General features: G+C 47.5%; 7 protein-coding genes across 12 annotated transcripts in view; 4 read left to right on the top strand and 3 right to left on the bottom strand.

Annotated features, from left to right (window-relative positions):
• The window catches only part of BDCG_09299 (uncharacterized protein), a gene marked incomplete at its 3' end in the record, with an annotated part of 3,973 nt that extends 3,481 nt beyond the window's left edge, over positions 1 to 492 (top strand). The window contains exon 3 of the mRNA XM_045425091.1: positions 430 to 492. Coding sequence (XP_045273654.1) covers positions 430 to 492 — 63 coding nt within the window. The remainder of the gene's footprint in view (positions 1 to 429) is intronic.
• A 1,398-nt stretch (positions 493 to 1,890) lies between these two features.
• Positions 1,891 to 7,294, top strand: BDCG_09298. 6 transcript variants are annotated; one of them, XM_045425090.1, is made up of 6 exons: positions 1,901 to 2,236; positions 2,486 to 2,638; positions 3,232 to 3,350; positions 3,411 to 4,876; positions 4,941 to 5,045; positions 5,121 to 7,008. In XM_045425090.1, the coding sequence occupies exons 3-6, from the start codon at positions 3,275 to 3,277 to the stop codon at positions 6,354 to 6,356; spliced, it is 2,883 nt and encodes a 960-aa protein (XP_045282891.1). In that variant the 5' UTR covers positions 1,901 to 2,236; positions 2,486 to 2,638; positions 3,232 to 3,274; the 3' UTR covers positions 6,357 to 7,008. The 6 variants fall into 6 exon arrangements, with proteins under 6 accessions (XP_045282888.1, XP_045282889.1, XP_045282891.1 ...); XM_045425089.1 differs by having other exon boundaries at positions 3,229 to 3,350; XM_045425087.1 differs by having other exon boundaries at positions 1,891 to 2,236; positions 2,486 to 3,350; positions 5,121 to 7,086.
• A 91-nt stretch (positions 7,295 to 7,385) lies between these two features.
• Positions 7,386 to 8,337, bottom strand: BDCG_09296 (teichoic acid biosynthesis protein C; the record flags this gene model as incomplete). Its single annotated transcript, XM_045425084.1, has 2 exons — positions 7,386 to 7,848; positions 7,952 to 8,337. 2 exons carry the CDS (start codon positions 8,335 to 8,337, stop codon positions 7,386 to 7,388), a joined length of 849 nt encoding a protein of 282 aa, XP_045273653.1.
• A 1,260-nt stretch (positions 8,338 to 9,597) lies between these two features.
• BDCG_09295 (ATP-dependent DNA helicase II subunit 1) lies at positions 9,598 to 11,963 on the bottom strand (the record flags this gene model as incomplete). Its single annotated transcript, XM_045425083.1, has 6 exons — positions 9,598 to 9,705; positions 9,829 to 10,056; positions 10,118 to 10,221; positions 10,299 to 11,145; positions 11,205 to 11,816; positions 11,895 to 11,963. 6 exons carry the CDS (start codon positions 11,961 to 11,963, stop codon positions 9,598 to 9,600), a joined length of 1,968 nt encoding a protein of 655 aa, XP_045273652.1.
• A 328-nt stretch (positions 11,964 to 12,291) lies between these two features.
• On the top strand, positions 12,292 to 15,760 carry BDCG_09294 (ferrochelatase). The gene is made up of 3 exons (XM_045425082.1): positions 12,292 to 12,709; positions 12,789 to 13,371; positions 13,434 to 15,760. The coding sequence occupies exons 1-3, from the start codon at positions 12,467 to 12,469 to the stop codon at positions 13,889 to 13,891; spliced, it is 1,284 nt and encodes a 427-aa protein (XP_045273651.1). The 5' UTR covers positions 12,292 to 12,466; the 3' UTR covers positions 13,892 to 15,760.
• BDCG_09293 (zinc-containing alcohol dehydrogenase) lies at positions 14,071 to 16,360 on the bottom strand. Its single transcript, XM_045425081.1, has 3 exons — positions 15,522 to 16,360; positions 15,370 to 15,389; positions 14,071 to 15,309 (listed from the first exon to the last, which is right to left on the bottom strand). The coding sequence occupies exons 1-3, from the start codon at positions 15,643 to 15,645 to the stop codon at positions 14,383 to 14,385; spliced, it is 1,071 nt and encodes a 356-aa protein (XP_045273650.1). The 5' UTR covers positions 15,646 to 16,360; the 3' UTR covers positions 14,071 to 14,382.
• Positions 15,791 to 19,107, top strand: BDCG_09292 (tetracycline-efflux transporter). Its single transcript, XM_045425080.1, has 3 exons — positions 15,791 to 16,925; positions 17,017 to 18,457; positions 18,520 to 19,107. Exons 1-3 carry the CDS (start codon positions 16,647 to 16,649, stop codon positions 18,579 to 18,581), a joined length of 1,782 nt encoding a protein of 593 aa, XP_045273649.1. The 5' UTR covers positions 15,791 to 16,646; the 3' UTR covers positions 18,582 to 19,107.
• The last annotated feature ends 9 nt before the right edge of the window (positions 19,108 to 19,116 follow it).

The raw sequence follows: 19,116 nt of genomic DNA, 5'->3' as shown, positions 1-19,116 counted from the left end.
GACACTCTTAAGAATGTTTGTAAGAACGATACGTACGAGGAGAGGGAGAGGGTGAGGGAGAGGGAGAGGGAGAGGGAGAGGGAGAGGGAGAGGGAGAGGGAGGATTGTAGGGATGATGATGGTTGGCGTTGCCGCTGCCGATTCCGGGGTTTGTGCTTGCTGCGGGGAATAGGGGGAGTTGGGTGGATTATGGGAAGAGGAAGTCGAGTAAAGGATCTGGATCTGGTTCTGGTTCTGGTTCTGTTGGGAGAGATGGGGGATAAGGGGAGAGGGAGTAGGGGCGGAAGTAATTGCTTTGGATTTTGGATATGTATAATACGGTAGATTTACGATTGATATCTGAGAGGTTCTTATTTTTGTTTTTTTTTATCTCTTATTATTATTATTATTATTTTATTTTCGAATTATTTACTCGGACAATTGAAACAGTATAGTATACATTTATCAATCAAAATGGACAGACAGACAGACAGACAGACAGACAGACTGTAGAAAAAATAGAGTGGTTTTATCCCAACCTGACAAAAATGCAGTTTTCCAAGACATAAAATTTAAAACATTCAAATTTTTCATGATATCATTGACTTTTGTAAATAATTACTTTATTTGTGTGTGCTAGATAAATAACCTAGATTGCAAGGACACACAGATCTTGGGTATGATTCATGAGCACAAACAAGTCAACATTACGCAGTAGTAGTATGCAAGCAAGGTATACAAATATGTTGTGCTCATCACTTTTAACACCTGCTGGGGGGGAGGAGGAAGACATAAACAAATGTATCTCTGCTTCAATGGCCATGCTGTTCAGTATTATTATTATTATTATTATTATTCTTATTCTTATTATTATTATTGCAATATTGGTTATGCTATGCTAGTTAACTCCTAGCTAGCTACTCTACACAGATATTATTACAGATTAGTTGCACTGACAGAGTTCTTTTCCTTTTTCTTTTTCTTTTCTTTATTTTATATATATATATTTTTTTAAAGGCGTCATATATTTGTCAAAAAATACAAATGATTGCTTTGTGATTGTCAAAAATGACAAGGATGTAGTTAGGATGTACTGCGTAAGTAAAACTATGAGCAGCTCATCAAGGGCTAGAAAAGCGGGAGGAGGAGGAGGAGCGGGAAGGAAGGGAGTGAATCAACTGCGTAATAGACTGCAGAGGTAGGAATTTCGAGGGGGAGATTTTGAAATGTCCACAGTGGAACTACTCTGTACATCTGTAGGTTGTTATCGTAACTATGTATGTATGGAGTTTATGTGGCAGGCATTTAAATGGTCAGAGATTTGCTATTGTCTATTCTAATGTTTTTACGGAGTAACTTACACTGCTGGTGATCAGTTGAGACTTGAGAGATTCTTTTTTTTTTTAACCATGAAACAAACACTCCAAATACATTTATAATATTCATCATGGCATACAATACAATACACAACTCTGTCTCTCAAATACTCCTCTCTAATTCCTTTTTACTCCGTACTGTAGTTACTTCATTCTCCAGTCAGCCAGTTCAGTTCGTATATACGGAGTATATATATCTCAGCAGCAGCAGCAAGCAGGGTTAGGTTAGGTTAGGTTAGGTTAGGTTAGGTTTTCCAAACTCCACCACCACCAACTTAAACTCGCAGGACAAGCTGTTCCAGCCAATCACCGCTGCCCCAGCGTGCACTAACTCCGAGTTAACTGGCAACGGTTTAATGGATGTGCAGGGGGTGGGGGGGGGGGCCGGGTAAAATATAATGTATGTTACCGTACGTACCGTACAGACACCCCCCCGGATGGTTTGCAGCGGTAATAATACATAACTTACCCTAATAAGTTCCGGCTTGTGTGGTGGAAAATTTCCTCTTTTTTATCCAACTTTTTCCTCCTCCCCCCCCCCCCCCCTTAACTCCTAACTAACCCTTACGCTGTAGTTATGTTATACGGAAAATACGGAGTAGATTGCTTGAATATTATATCGCCATCATCTTCGTGCTGGGGAAGGCAATAGCTGGAAAGGGTGAGAGTGAGGGAGTTTGCTTACTACGTTATTCATCCGCATCCCCGGTTGCTTCTACTTGGAAACTTCTTTCTTGATAATAATCAAAAAAACCCTTTTCCTCCCAGTCTTGTCCCGCCTACTTTTTCCACTTATGCAATGGATGCATGACCAGTAAACTACCTACGAGGCCCGCCTTGACAGTGATCGCTTTTGTGTGCGTTGTTGCTTTTTACTTGTGGTATGATTTTTTTTTCCTTTTTCTCTTTCCTTTCCCTTTTAAGCCTAATAAATTCTGTTGTGAAGCAACAACCGTTATTATTACGCTCAACCTCAACCTTCTTCCTAGAGCAAACCAGAGAGAAAGAAATCTATCTTATCTTCTTCTTCTATGAAATTCACATCTCCTGCTTGATTCCTCCTCCCCTGCCTTACTTGTTCCCCCGATTCCTTGCTTTTCGTATTTTCTTTATTCTGACTGGGGGGCCAGCCAGTCTACTGAGTAGTATAAAACTACCTTACTACTACTCCTCCTTCTCCACCAAAACCCGCAGCAGCAAAAAAAACTAAAAAAAACCCTGTGAAATATTGAAAAATCTAAACCATCGCCCCCCCCCCCCAAAACTCATCGACCAATGAGAATGTGAGGAAAATCAAGTCTTTGTCGCTTTTTTCTTCTTTTCGTCTCGGTTTTCTCTCGCTGCTCTTTTTTATTTTAAAGAACTCCTCCTGCTTACTACATCGCCGGGGCCTAATTTAGCTGTGTGTTTATTTTATTTTTGAGTGAGAGTAGTGGTGTTGTTTCATCCTCTCTACTGTAATATTTCCTTTTTTTTTCTCCTATCCTTTCGGGTGTTTCAGTTCCTTGTCGTTCTACCTATTTAATCTTTTGGACCTTTCTCGATTGCTGATCATTTTTGTGGCTGTTTGCGAAATCTACCACGCCAAACCGTTCCTTGTCTTCTTCTTGCTAACAACTTGGATGCGCCGCTACTTTTACTGAAGTGATTATTCACTGAAAGCGCCCGTTGTAATTTTCTTTGGATTTCTTGGTCCGCCTCTTTTCTTACTCCTTACTCCCTACCTCGTTCTTTTTCATTGTTTTCTATTTTTCCTCGCGTTTTGTCGTAACTGTACTCTTTCTTTCTTCACCTTTTTTCTCATACTTCTTCTCAGCGCCAAACTTGGGAAAACTCTCCTGATCACGTGAGCTGACCTCATCCAAACCTGCAGCAGAAAGTGTGAAAGATAACTCTCTGAGAACCCTACCTCCTTGCTCATGATGACCGGCCTTAAGCGCAAGTTGGACCAAACTCATGAATTGGGCAGTGCATCTGCAGTAGATTCTTCTCAGGGTGAGTATTACTGTCAGGAGCGCAATAGCGAATATCTCCTGTTAACCGCTGGTCATCCAGTATCATCTACTTCATCCTCGAGCCGCGCGCGAGGTGGAAACCGTGGCGGCTCGCGATCGCGAGCAAGAGGCAAAGCCCGTGCTCATATTGGCCGCTCAAAGTCATTAAATGGTAGTAGTCATGATGAACCTCTGCCTGTTCAATCACCCTCGGATCCGCAAACGCCACGCGCAAAAAGGGTCAGGAAGGCAAAGGAAGAGATCGCACATGAGAACGGCATTGCGGAAGCGAACACACCGCGCCCAACACGCCAATCTGCTAGGATTCTTTCCAAGTTCCATCATATGGATTCAGTGCCTGAGGAGCCCGACGGCTCAGCTATCCAGCAACCAAACTTCAATGGGCCTCACGAGATCCATGTTGGTTCCGACGACGGGGAAGTGAATGGGAATGATACTGCGTCTAAATCGCCCAGTATACGCACCAGGAAATCAATTTCTGATTCGCAATTATTTTCGTTTAAATCGACCTTGACTGACTCGTCTCGGCGCCGTCGGAGCTCTGGATATAAAACCGAGGTCGAAACTTCTTCCCCTGAGGCGGTCTCGAAGCCTAAAAGCAAGTCCGTAGACGGCGGCGCTGGAAAAAGGAAAAATACAGCGACAATACCAGAGACACCTACCATTGGATCTGCGACTAAGCGGGCCAGCCCTGTGACTACACGGAAGCGAAATTCCACTAGCAAGACTACTGGGCCAGCAGAAACCCTAAACGCACGCACGAAAAATTTCAAAATAGAGATGTCAACTTCTTCTGGTAATGGGATGCAGTCCCCATCCGAGAGAAATGGCGATGATAAAAATGGCGATGGTGACACAGACCTACCGGCCCCGGAAACCAGGCGCACGCGACCAGTTCCGCTTCTTAAGATCCGCAATGCGGATTCGCCTGCTCAGTCAATAGAGCTGGAATCTCCTTTAGCGGCAAGGGAGGGCACCCCAACGGAGGTATCAGGCTCCCGAGCTGCAACCCCGTCGGAAACTGCAGAGTTGTCTGCCAGCACACTGCCAAGTGTTTCGGGCAGAGGTCGTGGACGCGGCGGATTTAGAGGAAGGGCAAGAGGGAGAGGATGGACTCGCGGTCGTGGGAGAGGTGGTCGGGGTCGGGGTGCTGGAAGAGGCGGCCGTGGAGGCCGACTGCAACCAATCGATCGTGAGATATCCGTATCTCCCAGCCCGGTCATCAAGCAACTGCGTGAGCGACAAAAGGAACTCGATAGGGTGTTCCGTCGAGTCGCGTCGGCTCAGCGGACCGCGCTTACCGTCATTGCGAATCGAACAGAAGCTAAACTCATTAAAGATGCCAATGCACACACGACAGTCCCTGAATATAATCAAGTCATGAAGGCTCTTAAGGCTAGGCTGCAAAAGAGACTGGACGTGATTGAGAACGAATATAATTGGCGTGCAAAAGCTGCGGATGCCTTACTCGAGGCTAACAAGGAACGGGTCAATAGTAACTTCCATGTAAGTGCTACTGGTTCCCCCGCTGCTTTCCTTTTCAAACTTGCAAAGATCTAACTTTCACTAGGATAAGTCCCGACATATCAGAGAGGAGCATCTCCTCGCTGCTCAAGGGAGCTATATGGCCTTTGTGGAACAGTGTCGCCAGGCAGAGGACGACGACCACACTGAGGTAAGGCTCCATTGGAAACCCTGAGATGGGCAGTTTAGAATATGGAGAGAACAAAAAACTTACGAAAAATTACAGACCGACGAATCAGGATCAGAAGCAGACATTGCTCCTCGTCGACGTTCTGTTCGCGGATTCAATAGTTCTTTTGTCAGAGACCCCAAGGGTGCCGCACTCTATGAACGGGCTGCTTATGGGTGGGAAGACTTTATACAGCGAGCGAAAATCGAAAATGATATTTCTCCTCAAATAAAGGAGATAACCCAAGAAGCACGGCCACCAGTGCTTGTCAGCGACAGAATCTCACAGCTTACGGAGGCGTTAACCGAACTTTGCCAGCGCGAAGAAGATCGGACGTCTGAGGGGAAACCTTCTAATGCAATGCCTGTAGAACCTCCTACGGCGCTGAGTACTCTTGCCGATGTCGCTATGGGAGACATTGGCCAGCGGCCAGCGCAACAGCCCGCATATGGGCCTCCCTTACCAGGCCCGCAGCTTGCGCCCTTCCGCAACCTTCCTGGTGTTACTCAAGAGCTTCCCCCGCAGCCATATCACCCTCCACTTCAGCATCAACCACCACGACTGTCAACAGACCAACATTCCCGCGGACTACACAGAACAATACTTCCCCAGCCTGTACTCGGCCAGATGATACCGCCAACAGACCCGCGGTCTTTCCTCCCACCTCCGACTCAGCACCAACCGGCCCCACCGCCACCTCCACCTGACTCCCAACGCGGATTACCCAACCTCCCACGCCGCATCCTCCCCGCCTCAAGTCGCTACCCTTCCATCCCCCATCTAAATGAACTCCCTGACCCATTCTCCTCTACGCATCCGCACCTGCCCCCACCACCAGGTATGGCATATCACCCGGGACCCTATCCTCCCCACGGCCCTCCGCCACATGTTGCGCATGGCCCTCCTCCCCCGCCGCCACAATACATGCACGCGCCGATTGGGCATGTAGCGCTAGGCCCGCCCTACCATCACGCGATTTACGGACACCCGCCACCTCCACCTCCACCACTCCATCCGGGCTCACAACACCCAGCGACGCACCACCAACATCAACATCAACAACAGCTCCAACCGCACCACCAACCACTTCCCCTCCCTCGCCCGCAGAATGCACACCCGTATCAGCAGCAGCAGCAGCAGTACCCCCAACATCAACCACATCAACCACATCAACCGCATCAACATCCCCTTCCGCAGCCTCAGCCACAACCGCAACCGCAACTACAACTACAGCCGCAGCCGCCGCAATCGCAATCCCATGAGCGCACCCCTCCGCCGCCATACCATGAGTAACCGGGGTTTCGAACAGATGTGTGCTGTAACCCCATTTTGAATTTGAATATTATCAAGGGTTCATCTTTTTTTTTCCCCCTTCACTGCTGCCGCTGTTATGTATGTTACAACTTCCACCGTCGCCATTGTATTCGTGCAGCGTAGTGAATGTCTGGGTTTTTTTTTTTTTTTTTTTTTTTTCTGGTTTTACAAAAAATCTTCTTGCAGGGAGCAGGTCGAAGAAAAATTAACAACAAATTGGGCGCCTTCTTTTATTCTATCATCTCCTTCTTGGCAGTAGATTTTCGGTGCGTGGTTTTTACATACTATTAATAGTACAGTACATACATACATGCATAAGTTCGAACATTTTTTGACCCGATCAACCCTCCTCATCTTATTTTCCCTCTTTCTTATTTTACTTCATGATCTACGCATGTATGGATGTAGTCAATTAAGGTCCCTGGGGCCACGGACGTTCACTTGCTGTTTTCTTCCCCCTTTTTTTTTTAAATCATTATTCTTTACATAGTTACTAATTCCATGGCTTTGTTGAGCTTTTCACTGTATTGTATATATGTATGTAGGTATGTATGTATGTAACTGGGGTTCTTTTCGGATTGAGCGCGGTTTATTGAATGGTTTTTTTTATGTATTTTATTTTATTTTATTTAATTTAATTTTATTATTATTTTTTGTAGTTACGTGAGGGCTTCTTATCTAGCCAGCTCATCGATTATGTATAAATTTTATTGACGCTCTCTTACATGGCTCTAGGTGTATAGCTGTGTTTTTTGTATTTGTTTTGGACAGTTCTCGTGAAGTATGATTTTGTTTCTATGGGTGTATCAAGTGAAGGAGTGCGGGTTATTAGTTAACGATAGAAATGGATCGGTAGATTACAGTATCAAAAAAAAAAAAAAAAAAAAAAAAAAAAAAAAAAAAAAGGAAAAAAAGAAAAAAAAAAAAAGAAAAAAAAAGAAAAAAAAGAAAGAAAGAAAAAGAAAAAGAAAAAGCCCAAATGCCACGCGCGTCATCGTCCAATACAAATCAAATCAGTGCATCTTTATAAAACAAACTCGATCTCCGATCCCCTCTCTTCCCAGTCGCAAAGCCCAAGAAGAACCTCACCTCACCAGCCTTCGTCTTATAAACCCCCATGCCCTCCGGTTCCCGGAAGGGCAGACTCGACCCAGCATTCGTCAGCGTCGGGCCCTGCACGATCTTCCCTGTATTCATATCAATACTTGCCACTTGAGAATTCACCTCCCCGTCACTGGCCTCATACGAGGTACCCGTCATGATATACAAGTACGACCCGTGCGCCGCATACCCCTGGAACACCTTGGACTTGAACTTATCCAGCACGGGCTGCGGGAAATTCACGAGCGGGTTCGCAAAGTCGCCCCTGGCGGCAGCGTCCAGGTCGAAGGCGGCGATATGCTTGCCGCCCTTGTGCTGATAGCGGACGACCAGCCGGTTGGCCAGCTGGTCGATGAAGGCCGTGTGCTCGCTCCGTCGCGCCCGCTATGGGCGTGAATTTCGTCAGCGCGGCGGCCGACGCCGATAAGGTGTTGCCGTGCTTCCATTTGAAGCGCGCCAGCCTCTTGCCGTACCCGTTGCCGTTGGCCTCGACTTCGGTCCACAGGTACGTCGCGCCGTCGCGCGTGCCCTGCGCACCGAAGGTGACACCGTGCCCGAAGCCGTTCAGGTGCATGTGGCCCAGATACTTGCCGGAGAAGTCGAGCTGGGTTATGCAGAGGTCGCCGGACGTGGCGCCTGTGCCGTCGCGCAGCTGGGCGACGAAGAGGCGCCTATTGATGTTATCGAAGGCGAAGCTTTGCTGGACGCGGTTCTCGTGGAGGCTTTTGCTGCGGAAGAGGTTGTATGAGGGTTTTGAGAGGTCGAAGCGTTTGCTGCTGGGGATGGCGGCGAGGGCGACGGTGAGGGTTAAGTAGAGTGCCAGCAGCGCGGCGCGTAGGCCGCCGTTGAAGAGGTGCATTTTCGAGGTGATATTTATTTATTTTGTAGTTTTTCCCGGTTTAGGGGTGAGGGGCATCAGAGCGCTTTGGCGCGCGATGTGATATAACTGGGGAGAGGTTATCCGATTCAAGTATTATCGATTCATCGTTCGCTCCCTAGAACGGACAAGCGATAACGTTTAAACGAAACAGATTAACGGGGGTTATCTCAAATATATATACATATATTTCTGAGAAATAGGCATCGACCCGCTGTTCTGTTCCAGATATACGTAGTTTCTTAGCAACACGGGCTCCGGCTTTTAGTTCCCTACCGATCTACTCGCATCGGCCCCTAGTTAATCTTAAAATCAATTGGAACGCTGGTCGCTCCTTTGCAGTATCCCGTTAGAAGGCTCCGCAAACCCGTATGCGTGGGGCTGGCATAGCTAGCACTCGTCCAGCAGAGCGAAGAAGCTCCCCGCTGATCGCCTGCCAGACTGAGCTAAACCTCGTGTTTTGCATACTGAGGCGCGGCTGGGCTCTGACAAGCCTGCTATCGGCGTCTCGAATTGAGTCGTGCTTAAGCGAGCATGTATATGTAATGCTCTTTTTTTCTTTCTTCTTTTCTTTTCTTTTTTTTGGGGGGGGGAAGGGGGGGGGGACCCTTCTAGTTCGATTCGTTAAGCAAAACAGTCCTTGTGAGCCACAAATGCGCGTTGTGGTGGTGGTGTTGTTTCGCAGGAACAACGAGGGTGGAGTGTTCTCCCGGCCCGCTATCTGCTTGCCTTCAGCTTATCATCATACGTGTATTGGCACGTGGATAGAGCTTTTTGATTCAAGGTAGAGCATAAAGACTGTTCATGGGCAACGTATGTCGTCGTAGCAATAATGTTAGTTGGGATTTTAATAGCTTGCATAGCTTGGACTCATCGGGGGAAATTATAGAAAAGAGCAGAACGGTTGGATACCCAATATAAATTCATTTGGCCAGACAGCGGAAAAGTAATCCTAAAAGAAATAAATATCAATAACTGGAATGAATAGGAAAAATACCTAGATAACTCCCATAATTCCGTAAAAGCTGCCTTGCGTTTTCGTTCTCATACCAGTCATGGATTTTTTTAAAGCCAAAACTAACACACGATAAACTAACAGGGAAAGACGCAAAATAATAAATCAGGGATTCCAAAACTCCAAAGTAAAGGAAACTCGCAGAGATAGAACGGACCGGGTAAAAGTTAGAATACCCCAATATAATAAGAGCAGTAGTCGACGATAGTGGATCCCAGCTCTAAACGTCATTTCTGCTCCAAAAATTCTTCCACCCTCTCAACCAAATCGGCCTTTTTACCCGTCGTAGACAGATTCTGGGACTGAAGGTAGTCCTTAAGGACAGCCACAGTCAACTACAGCATTCATTGCCGTATTAGTTAGTTTGAAGACGACTAAACATGAGCTAGTGGAGGCGGGCAGAGATATGAAGAAACAAAAATAAACAAATAGATAAAAAGTCTAACGAATCAACTCACCCTATTCAACACTCCCTTCTCGTAGTGTAATCTCACCTCCTCATCGGCGCCCGTGGCATCAGAGCTGGTTTTCACCTTTTTGCTGGGCCGTGACCCCCCATTGACTTGTTCTTGAGCCCTACTTGCTGGTCGTTTGACGAGGGTGGAAGTTGCTGGTTGTTTTGCTTCGAGTATCAGATGTTGGGCTTCTAATTCTTCACCCCAGGCTATCACGTGTTCACCAGCGCGCTGTGAGGAGTCTAGTTAACAAGGGGAGCTTTTCCCTAGAGGAGAAAAGGGCGAAACAAACCTTGTCGATTTGACGGTATTTTGGTATCGTTTTGTCTTCTGGCTGTTCTGGTAGGTCCTCGTCGAGAGCCAGGGCTTGCAAAATGCGATAGTGCCATTGTAAAGCTGATTCGAGTAATGAATAGTTAGCTGAATCAGTGTAGTAAAATCAAGCTAAATAAATAAATCGGTGTGCAACTTACAAGGATTTGGGTATTTCTGGGGGTCATATTGTGCCTTGGGCAATTGAAGTAATTGGATGACCGTGCGCATTTTATCAACTAATTCGTCTGGAGCCGTGATGAGATTCGTTTCTGGATTTTGTCGGATATCGTCTGCAAATGGGAGAGGCAAGATCCACATGCCCTGCGGGATAATTTCTTCGCCGTCTTCATCTAGCTTCGCAGTGCCGGGAATCATAGCAGCCATAACGGGAGCTGCGTTTTTACGAGGCACGAACCATACAAGTGCTAGTTTCTCCTTCTTTAAAAGCGTCTGATAAAGTGCGGAGAAGACGCGTGTGGATCCGACATACCCTTCCTCGGATGGATATATGAAAGTTGGGTGTTTCATAGAGGCCCATATTGGGAGGGCGGAAAGTGGTTTGAATCCGATGATGCGAATCGTAGGCTCACCGAAATTTCGCAGCGCTGCCTGCTCTTCTTGAGTAAAGGAGATTTGTTCCCCACCGAATTTATATGCTTTCCTGATCTCCCACTTTTCCACTTCTCGTGCAGAATCGTCAGCCATTTGGGTAGTGATGCCCTTGGCTATTTGCGGCTCCTCTCCCCCTAGCCACACGTAGCAACTCCGCGCAGGTTCTTGACGCTTGAATATTAGATAGCCGGTGACGGAAATTTTGAACTCTGGCCCTATTTCCAATGGTACGTTTGAGAATAGTGCTCTACGGGGTACCGATTTGGAGTTAATCGAAGATAATAATGATTTTAGAAGTGATATGCCATCGCCGCCTGAGGTTGAGGTTTTTGTTTGGCCCGTGGGGAAGGCTGGCGCTTCTGGATCTGTCGGAGACGATTTGTATACAATGTCCTAGTCTGTATGTTAGCTAGGAAGTTCACGTGAATGGAGGGAAGCCATTACACACATACATCAAAAAACTTCGATCTGTCGAATTCCTGGTTTGGCCGGGATATTGGAAAGAGCTCGATAGTCACGCCAAGATCGTATAAATCCTTCGCGCGAACAGTTGCGGCGGACCTCAGTCCCTTGTCTTTGGAATGAGGGTCGTCATTGTCTGTCACAATGAATAATCGTCTGGAGGAGAAATTGGGGGCTTTGGAGCTGAATATCTGGTTCGCACAAAATAGCACATTGGACATCGAGACACGTTCCTTTGACGGGACCAATATCTGTTCTGCCTCCTCCTCGTCATGCACCAATGCCCTAAGCTTTTTTACGTCATCTGCCGCTGGCACGTCAAGATCCGTGAATAGATAGCAGTGAGGGTATGACAGATTTCCCCGGCCGCTCTCGTCATCGTCGTAAAACTTGGATTCCTCTGTCCCGTATAGTAGAATGCCAATCATGTCCTTGGGGTTTGATATTATCCGCTGCTGCATCAAATGATATGCACATTTCAGAGCAGCAGTCGCAGGCGATTCCTTATCAGCTCTCTTGGAGCCTGTGTCAGGAGGCGGAGTCAACATGGACTCGCTGATCTCAATGGCGAAAAGGACAGCATCTTTGACAGATTTATAGCCCTGTATTGTAATATTTAGTATGGAAGAGAGCAATTGATCCACGGAATAAGATTTATCAAACATAGACAGTTACTGTACCGTTTCATCAACGTCTTCCTCCTCCTCGAGTGCATCATCTTGCTGCCAAGAAGGTGTCTCATCGGCCATTTTTGAGTGGTAGTGAAATGCGTAAAACTCTCGTGATGATTGTGGTCGTAAGATAGTTCACAACCGAAAAAGGAACGAAAAAGGATGAAGATGCTGCTGTGGTGTTTTTTGACAAAACCCCAACACGTCGCGCTCTTGTAGTTGTTCAAGACCTCGCTTCTGCCTGTTGTAGTTCCATCTCGCCCGTTGCGTGATGTCAGCGCGAAATAGCCGCCAAGAAACGCGGAGAGACGCCAGATCACATGATAACCAGGTCTCTGAATTAGCTTTCCTCGGCTTGTGATTGGCCACGGCTGGGAATAGTCATTTTGCCGGCAACAACGGGAATCGGCATTTAACATTCGCAGGGCCGACACACGCCCTATCCAATTGACCAACCTCCCTACTAGTCAGGAAATTGTTAGCACCGCTACACGACCTGGCCCGGTGCCCGGCCTCTCTACACTGATTTTACTGCTACAACGGATTGATTACCAAGGGATATAAGCACACCAGCTTCGGAAATGTCCCTACGAACTTTCATCACAGCGCTTCCCAGGAAGGCGGTGAAGAGAGCGAATTGGAGGCCCACGGCGTCAGTATCGCTTTCGAGCTATGGCGACCAACAACGGCACGGGATGGCAACAAGTGCTCCGCCTGTCACACAAGATTCCGCGGGATCGAAGGGGCCGACTGCTATGGTATTCCTGAACATGGGGGGCCCGCAAACAACAAAGGATGTTGGCGATTACTTGAGCAGACTATTTGTAAGGATAACTAACTTACATTATGTTTTATTTTATTTTAATTGTTTTTATCTTTACTGACTGCAGTGGTGTGCTTCAGGCAGATCCCGACATAATACCCCTTGGACGGCTTCAGTCATACCTGGGGCCCCTCATCTCCCATCGTAGGACGCCCAAAATCGAGAAGCAGTATGCGGCCATTGGAGGGGGATCGCCGATTAAAAAATGGTCTGAGTACCAATGCAAGGAGATGTGCAAGATCCTCGACAAGATATCACCAGAAACTGCACCACATAAACCATACATTGCGTTCCGATACACAGCCCCTTTGACAGAAACTACCTATGCCCAGATGCTCGAGGATGGATTTGGCGGAGGCAAAGGAGGTCGTGCAGTGGCGTTTACACAATACCCGCAATATTCTTGCTCCACGACAGGCAGCTCATTGAACGAACTGTGGAAATGGCGAAACCGACTGGAAAGCAAGCGCGTGACTGGGGAACAGGAACCGGAGGGAGCCATACAGTGGAGCGTCATTGACCGATGGCCTACGCATTACGGTTTGGTAGAGGCGTTCGCTCAGAATATTGAAAAGCAACTTGCGACATATCCTGAAGAGCGGAGGAGAGACGTTGTTCTCCTCTTCTCTGCTCATAGCTTGCCGATGAGCGTTGTAAATCGAGGTATGGCATTTGCATAAAAAAGCCACACGATAACAGAATAGTACATTGACTTGAAGATGCAGGTGATCCATATGCAGCAGAAGTCTCCGCAACCGTCTACGCAGTCATGCAGCGACTGAATTTCTCAAACCCGTACCGCCTCTGCTGGCAATCTCAAGTCGGCCCCTCAGCCTGGCTAGGAGCCCAAACCAGTGATACAGTTCAAAACTACGTGAAAAAGGGACAAACGGACCTTCTTCTGGTTCCTATCGCCTTTACCAGCGACCACATCGAAACCCTTTTCGAACTGGACCAGGAAGTCATCCACGACGCGAACAGCCCCGGCGTCAAGCGAGTTGAGAGCCTGAACGGGAACCCGATCTTCATCCAGGGTCTTGCGGACATTGCTGCGGCCCATTTGCGCAGCGGAGAAACTTGTTCGCGCCAGATGACGCTCCGGTGCCAGGGCTGTACGAGCGAAAGGTGTCTGGAGCAGAAGAAGTATTTCGCGGGGCCTGAGCTCGCGAATCTTGTACGATAAGTGGAGTGGGGGAATAATGTTTCGATTTGCTCGTGAATTCGTTACGCTTTACATGCATGTATTCTTATATGTGTGCGCGATTTTAAAAATTTGTGTGTTATGTTAGACGCGCGAATTTGTCGCCGAGGATCATTTCCACTTTTTTGTTTTATCTAAAATATGTATATTAATTAAATATACCCCAGTGTTCAATGGAAGGATGTCGTATTAAATTTATCGATGTCAATTACCAACGTGCACATGACCTGATCCTTATATATCAGTACCTGTTAAACGGAAATGAACTCCTATCTACACTGGGTGCGGAGGTAGTTATGATCCATTGGATTTACTATTCAACCCATGTTAATCCCTCTTTGCCCCAACTCTAACAACGAGAAGGGGTCCTTCAGCAACGAATCACTTTCTTATACTTCAAATAGAGAAATGTTTCTTCCTATTGTCCCGAGTATTGCGTTCGAATAGTTCACCTCTCTGATATTACACAAACCCTAGGATATTTCAATAGCCACCTTCCCCTTGTGCTTCCGAGACGCCAGATACTCGTACGCCTCCCTAGTCTGCTCGAGAGTAAAGACCTTCGAATCCAACACAGGACGCAGCTTATCGACATTAGCCTCGATGGCCCTGCACATCTCGTCCATCTGCAGCCTACTTCCAGTCCAGACTCCCCGTGCCGTAAACCCGCCCATTAAAACATCAATCAGCCCAGGCATCGGATCCCCTTCCCCAGGTTGTGGCGGAGCCATAAACCCAATCATATTGACAATTCCATCCAGCTTCACACTCGCAACACTCTGCTTAAGCGTCGCCGCGCCTACGACGTCCACAACAATATCAACCCCAAGCCCGCCAGGCGTCAACGCCTTCGCCGCAACGCCCCACTCGGCCGTCTCCTGGTAGTTGATAATATGATCTGCCCCCAGCTTCTCCAGCAAGCCCACCTTCTCCGCCGACCCCGTCGTCGCAATCACCTTGGCACCCACAGCCTTCGCAAACTGAATCGCAAACAAACTCACCCCCCCAGTGCCCTGCGTCAGCACCCACTGGCCCGGCATAACCTGCTTCCCAGCCAATCCGAATAGGGCGTTCCAGGCCGTCAGCCCTGCGCAGCCGAGCGTCGCGGCTTCAGTGAAGCTTAGGCCCTTAGGCATCGCGACGAGTCCCTGCTCGTCAAACGCGCCCACGGTACGTAGAGTGCCATGGTAGGTGCCGCCCAGCCCGGATCGTGATGCTTGTACAGTCATTGGACCTGCAATGTGTGCTTGGTTGATAGTTGTTGTGACCTTGTCGCCTGGCTTGAAGCGGGTGACATTTTTGCCAACGGCAAGGATTGTGCCGGCGCCGTCGGAGCCAGGGACTACGTTGGGTCGAATAAGAATTGGATAGACCCCGTGCAGAATGAGGAGGTCCCGGGCCTAATTTTGTTGGTTAACAGAGAGAGAAAGTCTTAAGGGTGGGAGTGACGTGAACGATACATTTAGAGCCGCTCCTTGGACTATTTATATAGAACAACTTGTTTTAGCTGGTGCCATTTTTATTCCCCTCCTCCTCCGCTTTCATGGCAGGCTTTGCTTCTTTTCCCTCGTGCCCGCGCCTCATGGCTAAAGGAAGTGCGTAATCAACTTACGTTTTACCAAAACCTGATGATCTTCAAGCTCAGGCACTGGCTCCTCTGTGAATTTAAGAGATGCAAAGCCATTCTGGCTGGTGAGACTCCACTGCTTCGTGGTCCTGGGGATTGGTTGTGTCATGGCTGGAGGAGGTTCTTGGAATATAAATATATAATAGTGACGTTTGGGTGTAACTTGTATATTTATTTTTATGTATAAGTTAGTTAGCTATGGATGGATAAATAGACGATTTGGGTTAGGATTGTCGTTTTTCTCGCTTTGACACTTTTGCCATATAAATATAAATAACTACTTTCTTCTTCGACCAACCCTTCCAACCCGTTTTACGCCTCACTCTCTGGTACCCATGCCGCGCCAGAAAGTGATTTCAAGGCATATTCCGAGCATGTTCAAAATCGGATTGCCCGCTCTCTTCTACATCGGAACCTCCGGATTTCGAGTCTATTTCGGGCTGAAGCCCTGCTTCTAGTCTGTACACCTTCCCCAGACCGTCAAACACAACGAGGGAGTTAGGCGCAGTTAAATAACACGATATCACCGATAATATGCATAATTCACCTAATCCCCGCGCGCATTTGAATTTATGATCTGGATTAACGAAGGGCATGAAGTAATGAATGTCTTCGGGCTCCAAGGTTTCTCCTATCCCGTTCGGCGACCCGCTGGTTCGGACCAATCGGCTGGCGGCAACTTTTCTTGGATGTCGGGAGCATGTTTTGCAGCGAGTTTCAGGCTTTGGATAGGATAGTCAAGATATCCGATATTGAGGATAGCACGTTAATTCTTTGGTGGTTTGTTATCAGAGAGCTTAGAAATCAATCAACGCCCAGCCGCGGCTCCCCGGATAAATATTTAGTGCTGCCCTCCCAGCTCAGTATCCAGCAAACATTATTTATGATCTGGCATTTCCCAGTTACATATGGCCTGATGATTTTCGTCTAGCAAAGACACGATTGCAGCATTCCCGATATTGTTTTTTTCTCCATTGTTGTGAGAGAACTGTTCCTATTCTTTCTAGCCGCTACGCATTACTATCCTTACATGTATCCTTGAACCCAACGAGCCGAGACCGGTTGAGATATTCCCGATATCCCCGCCTTCATTTAGCTTCCTCCGCACCAATGGAAGCGGAGGCTACACTTGCAGCAGAGGAAGATGAGACAGTTCGATGGGTAGTTTCTTCTTCTGCTGCCTCGCCTCATTCCTCCAGGCCGCAATCTACTTCGAGGATACCAGCTGCGAGCGCTGCTGCTGTGCCGACAGAAACCACCAGACTGTTCGGAGATGATGGCATCACAACGCCGTTATTAGGTGAGAACAGTAATCCGGACGATCAAAATGGAACTCAGCATGAACCCTGGATGGATAATGACGGGAAACCGTGGTGGAAACGCCCTTCTGTAAGGATACCCGTTTTGGCAATTTTATATCGTATCTCATGCCTTTCTTTTTTTATTAATCTATGGATTATCCTTCTGGAATTTTGAGTAGATATACTGGGTACTTCCACCCCTTTTTCCATTCACGATTGCCTTCGGAGGCGTCGTTGTACCGCAGATAAATCTCGCCTTGACTTTAATTTGCCGCGAATATTTAGTCGATCAGGCGTTAAAGGACCCTACATTTTCCTTTCTTCCAGTCGTTTTCGGAGATAAGAACCCGCAGTGTCGACTTCCCGAGATCCAAGCCCGAGCCTCGAGATTTCAACTACAATTGAATTTAATTGCCGGGACCCTCGCAGCTATCGCAAGCCCTAGGCTTGGGGTCTTGACCGATGGCTATGGAAGAACTAGGATCATTGCCCTTTCGGCATTTGGTACATTCCTTGGCCAGCTTGTTATGCTGATGGTGGCGTCTCAAGATGGCGGGATGTCAGTGAATTTCTTGCTACTGGCAGCATTTCTTGATGGAATGTTCGGATCTGTCACGACCGCCGTGGCCCTGACACAGTCATATGCGGCAGACTGCGTACCACCACATAGTAGAAACGTTGCGTTTGGATATTTCCATGGCATATTGTTTAGCGGTATTGCTCTGGGTCCCTTGATTGCTGGATATCTCATCAAATGGACCGGCAATATTCTTATCGTGTTCTACTCCGTCCTGGGCTGCCTAGTGTTCTTCATGCTATTTATGGTATTCGCTGTGCCGGAGTCAGTATCGAAATCCCGCCAATTGCTCAATCGCAAGAATCGAGGGATAGGTCTCTTCAAATTCCACAGGGTTTCTTCCTGGTCGCTGGCGGATTTTAACCCGATGAATCTCTTAAAACCCCTCTCTATCCTTTTCCCCAGCCCCACGACGGCACTCCATGGACCTCCCCTTCGCAATGTACGAATCAATCTGATCATCCTTGCATCAATCGACGCTGTGATATTCGGTGTCGGGATGGGCACCATGTCGATCATCGTGATATATTCCGAGTACATGTTCGGCTGGGGGAACTTCGAGGCAAGCATTTTCGTGTCCATAGCCAGCTCTGTTAGAGTAGTTGTACTCCTTGTGGTTCTTCCGACATTAACTCGCCTCGTCCGTGGTCCACGCAGTCAAAGAAGCCACGTCAACACTGGCTCCGATATGCTAGACATAATCCTAATTAGGATCTCTACGATACTCGACCTGGTCGGGTACCTTGGGTACTGCTTCGTACGGAGTGGTGAGCTGTTGCTGGCCTCTGGAGCGATTGCGGCTATGGGTGCAATGGCTTCGCCAACCCTCACATCCTCGTTAACAAAGCATATCCCTGCTAACAGGACTGGCCAGTTATTGGGTGCGATTGGTCTACTTCATGCGCTTGCGCGCGTGGTGGCACCAACGATCTTCAACTTGATTTACAGCTTGACTGTCGGCACTTTACCCCAGGCTGTATTTATGTGCCTATCTGCTACGATTGCTTTGGCAATGGTAGCATCCTTTTTCATTAAACCTCATGGTATGTTACACTATGTGCCCGGACATTCAGTTTTGATACAGTTATACTGACTCTTTTGCTAGTATATATGGAGAACAAGCTTGAGCCAGGCCAAGACAGCCTGGGAACAAGCGAGCAGGATTAAACGCGTCATCTAATATTATTTCGCGAAGTACATACATACTACCGACTGACTGCGCACCCCTTTCCGGTAGCCTTTCAGCCTATCTGCACGAACCGATGCCTCCCTTCTCACCTCTTCTTATCGGGTTCTGTAAATCCGGGAATTTGAAGGGCCTACGTTTCAGTTGCGTATCTAGATCCAGAAACTAGAATTCTGGCTTGATTTTATTTATTGGCTGCTTTTTGTCGTGGCTTCCAGGATATCTCGCGGTGTTGGTGGGGCGGTGGACGAGGCGACTTTTCTTCCTGTTTATATTCTTCTTTAGTTCGAGATTCTTGCACATATCTTTTTCACTATGATACTTCACTACTTGTATATACAACTCTTAAATTTATTACTTTTGTACATGTACATAACAAATAGTAATTATGTTGCTCACGAAAGGTCTTCTGTCTTGTTCAGAACATAACTATAAGTTACTTATAGTGATAACCTAAGCGTGGATTGTTACCACATCACGTGTACATGCCAAGCAATGGGGCCATCTTTCAACTTC

Source organism: Blastomyces dermatitidis (assembly GCF_000003525.1).
Source record: "Blastomyces dermatitidis ER-3 genomic scaffold supercont1.14, whole genome shotgun sequence".
In the NCBI taxonomy this organism is placed as follows: Eukaryota; Fungi; Ascomycota; class Eurotiomycetes; order Onygenales; family Ajellomycetaceae; genus Blastomyces; species Blastomyces dermatitidis.
The sequence above is the reverse complement of the archived record's forward strand: the minus strand, read 5'-3'. Positions and strand labels throughout refer to the sequence as shown.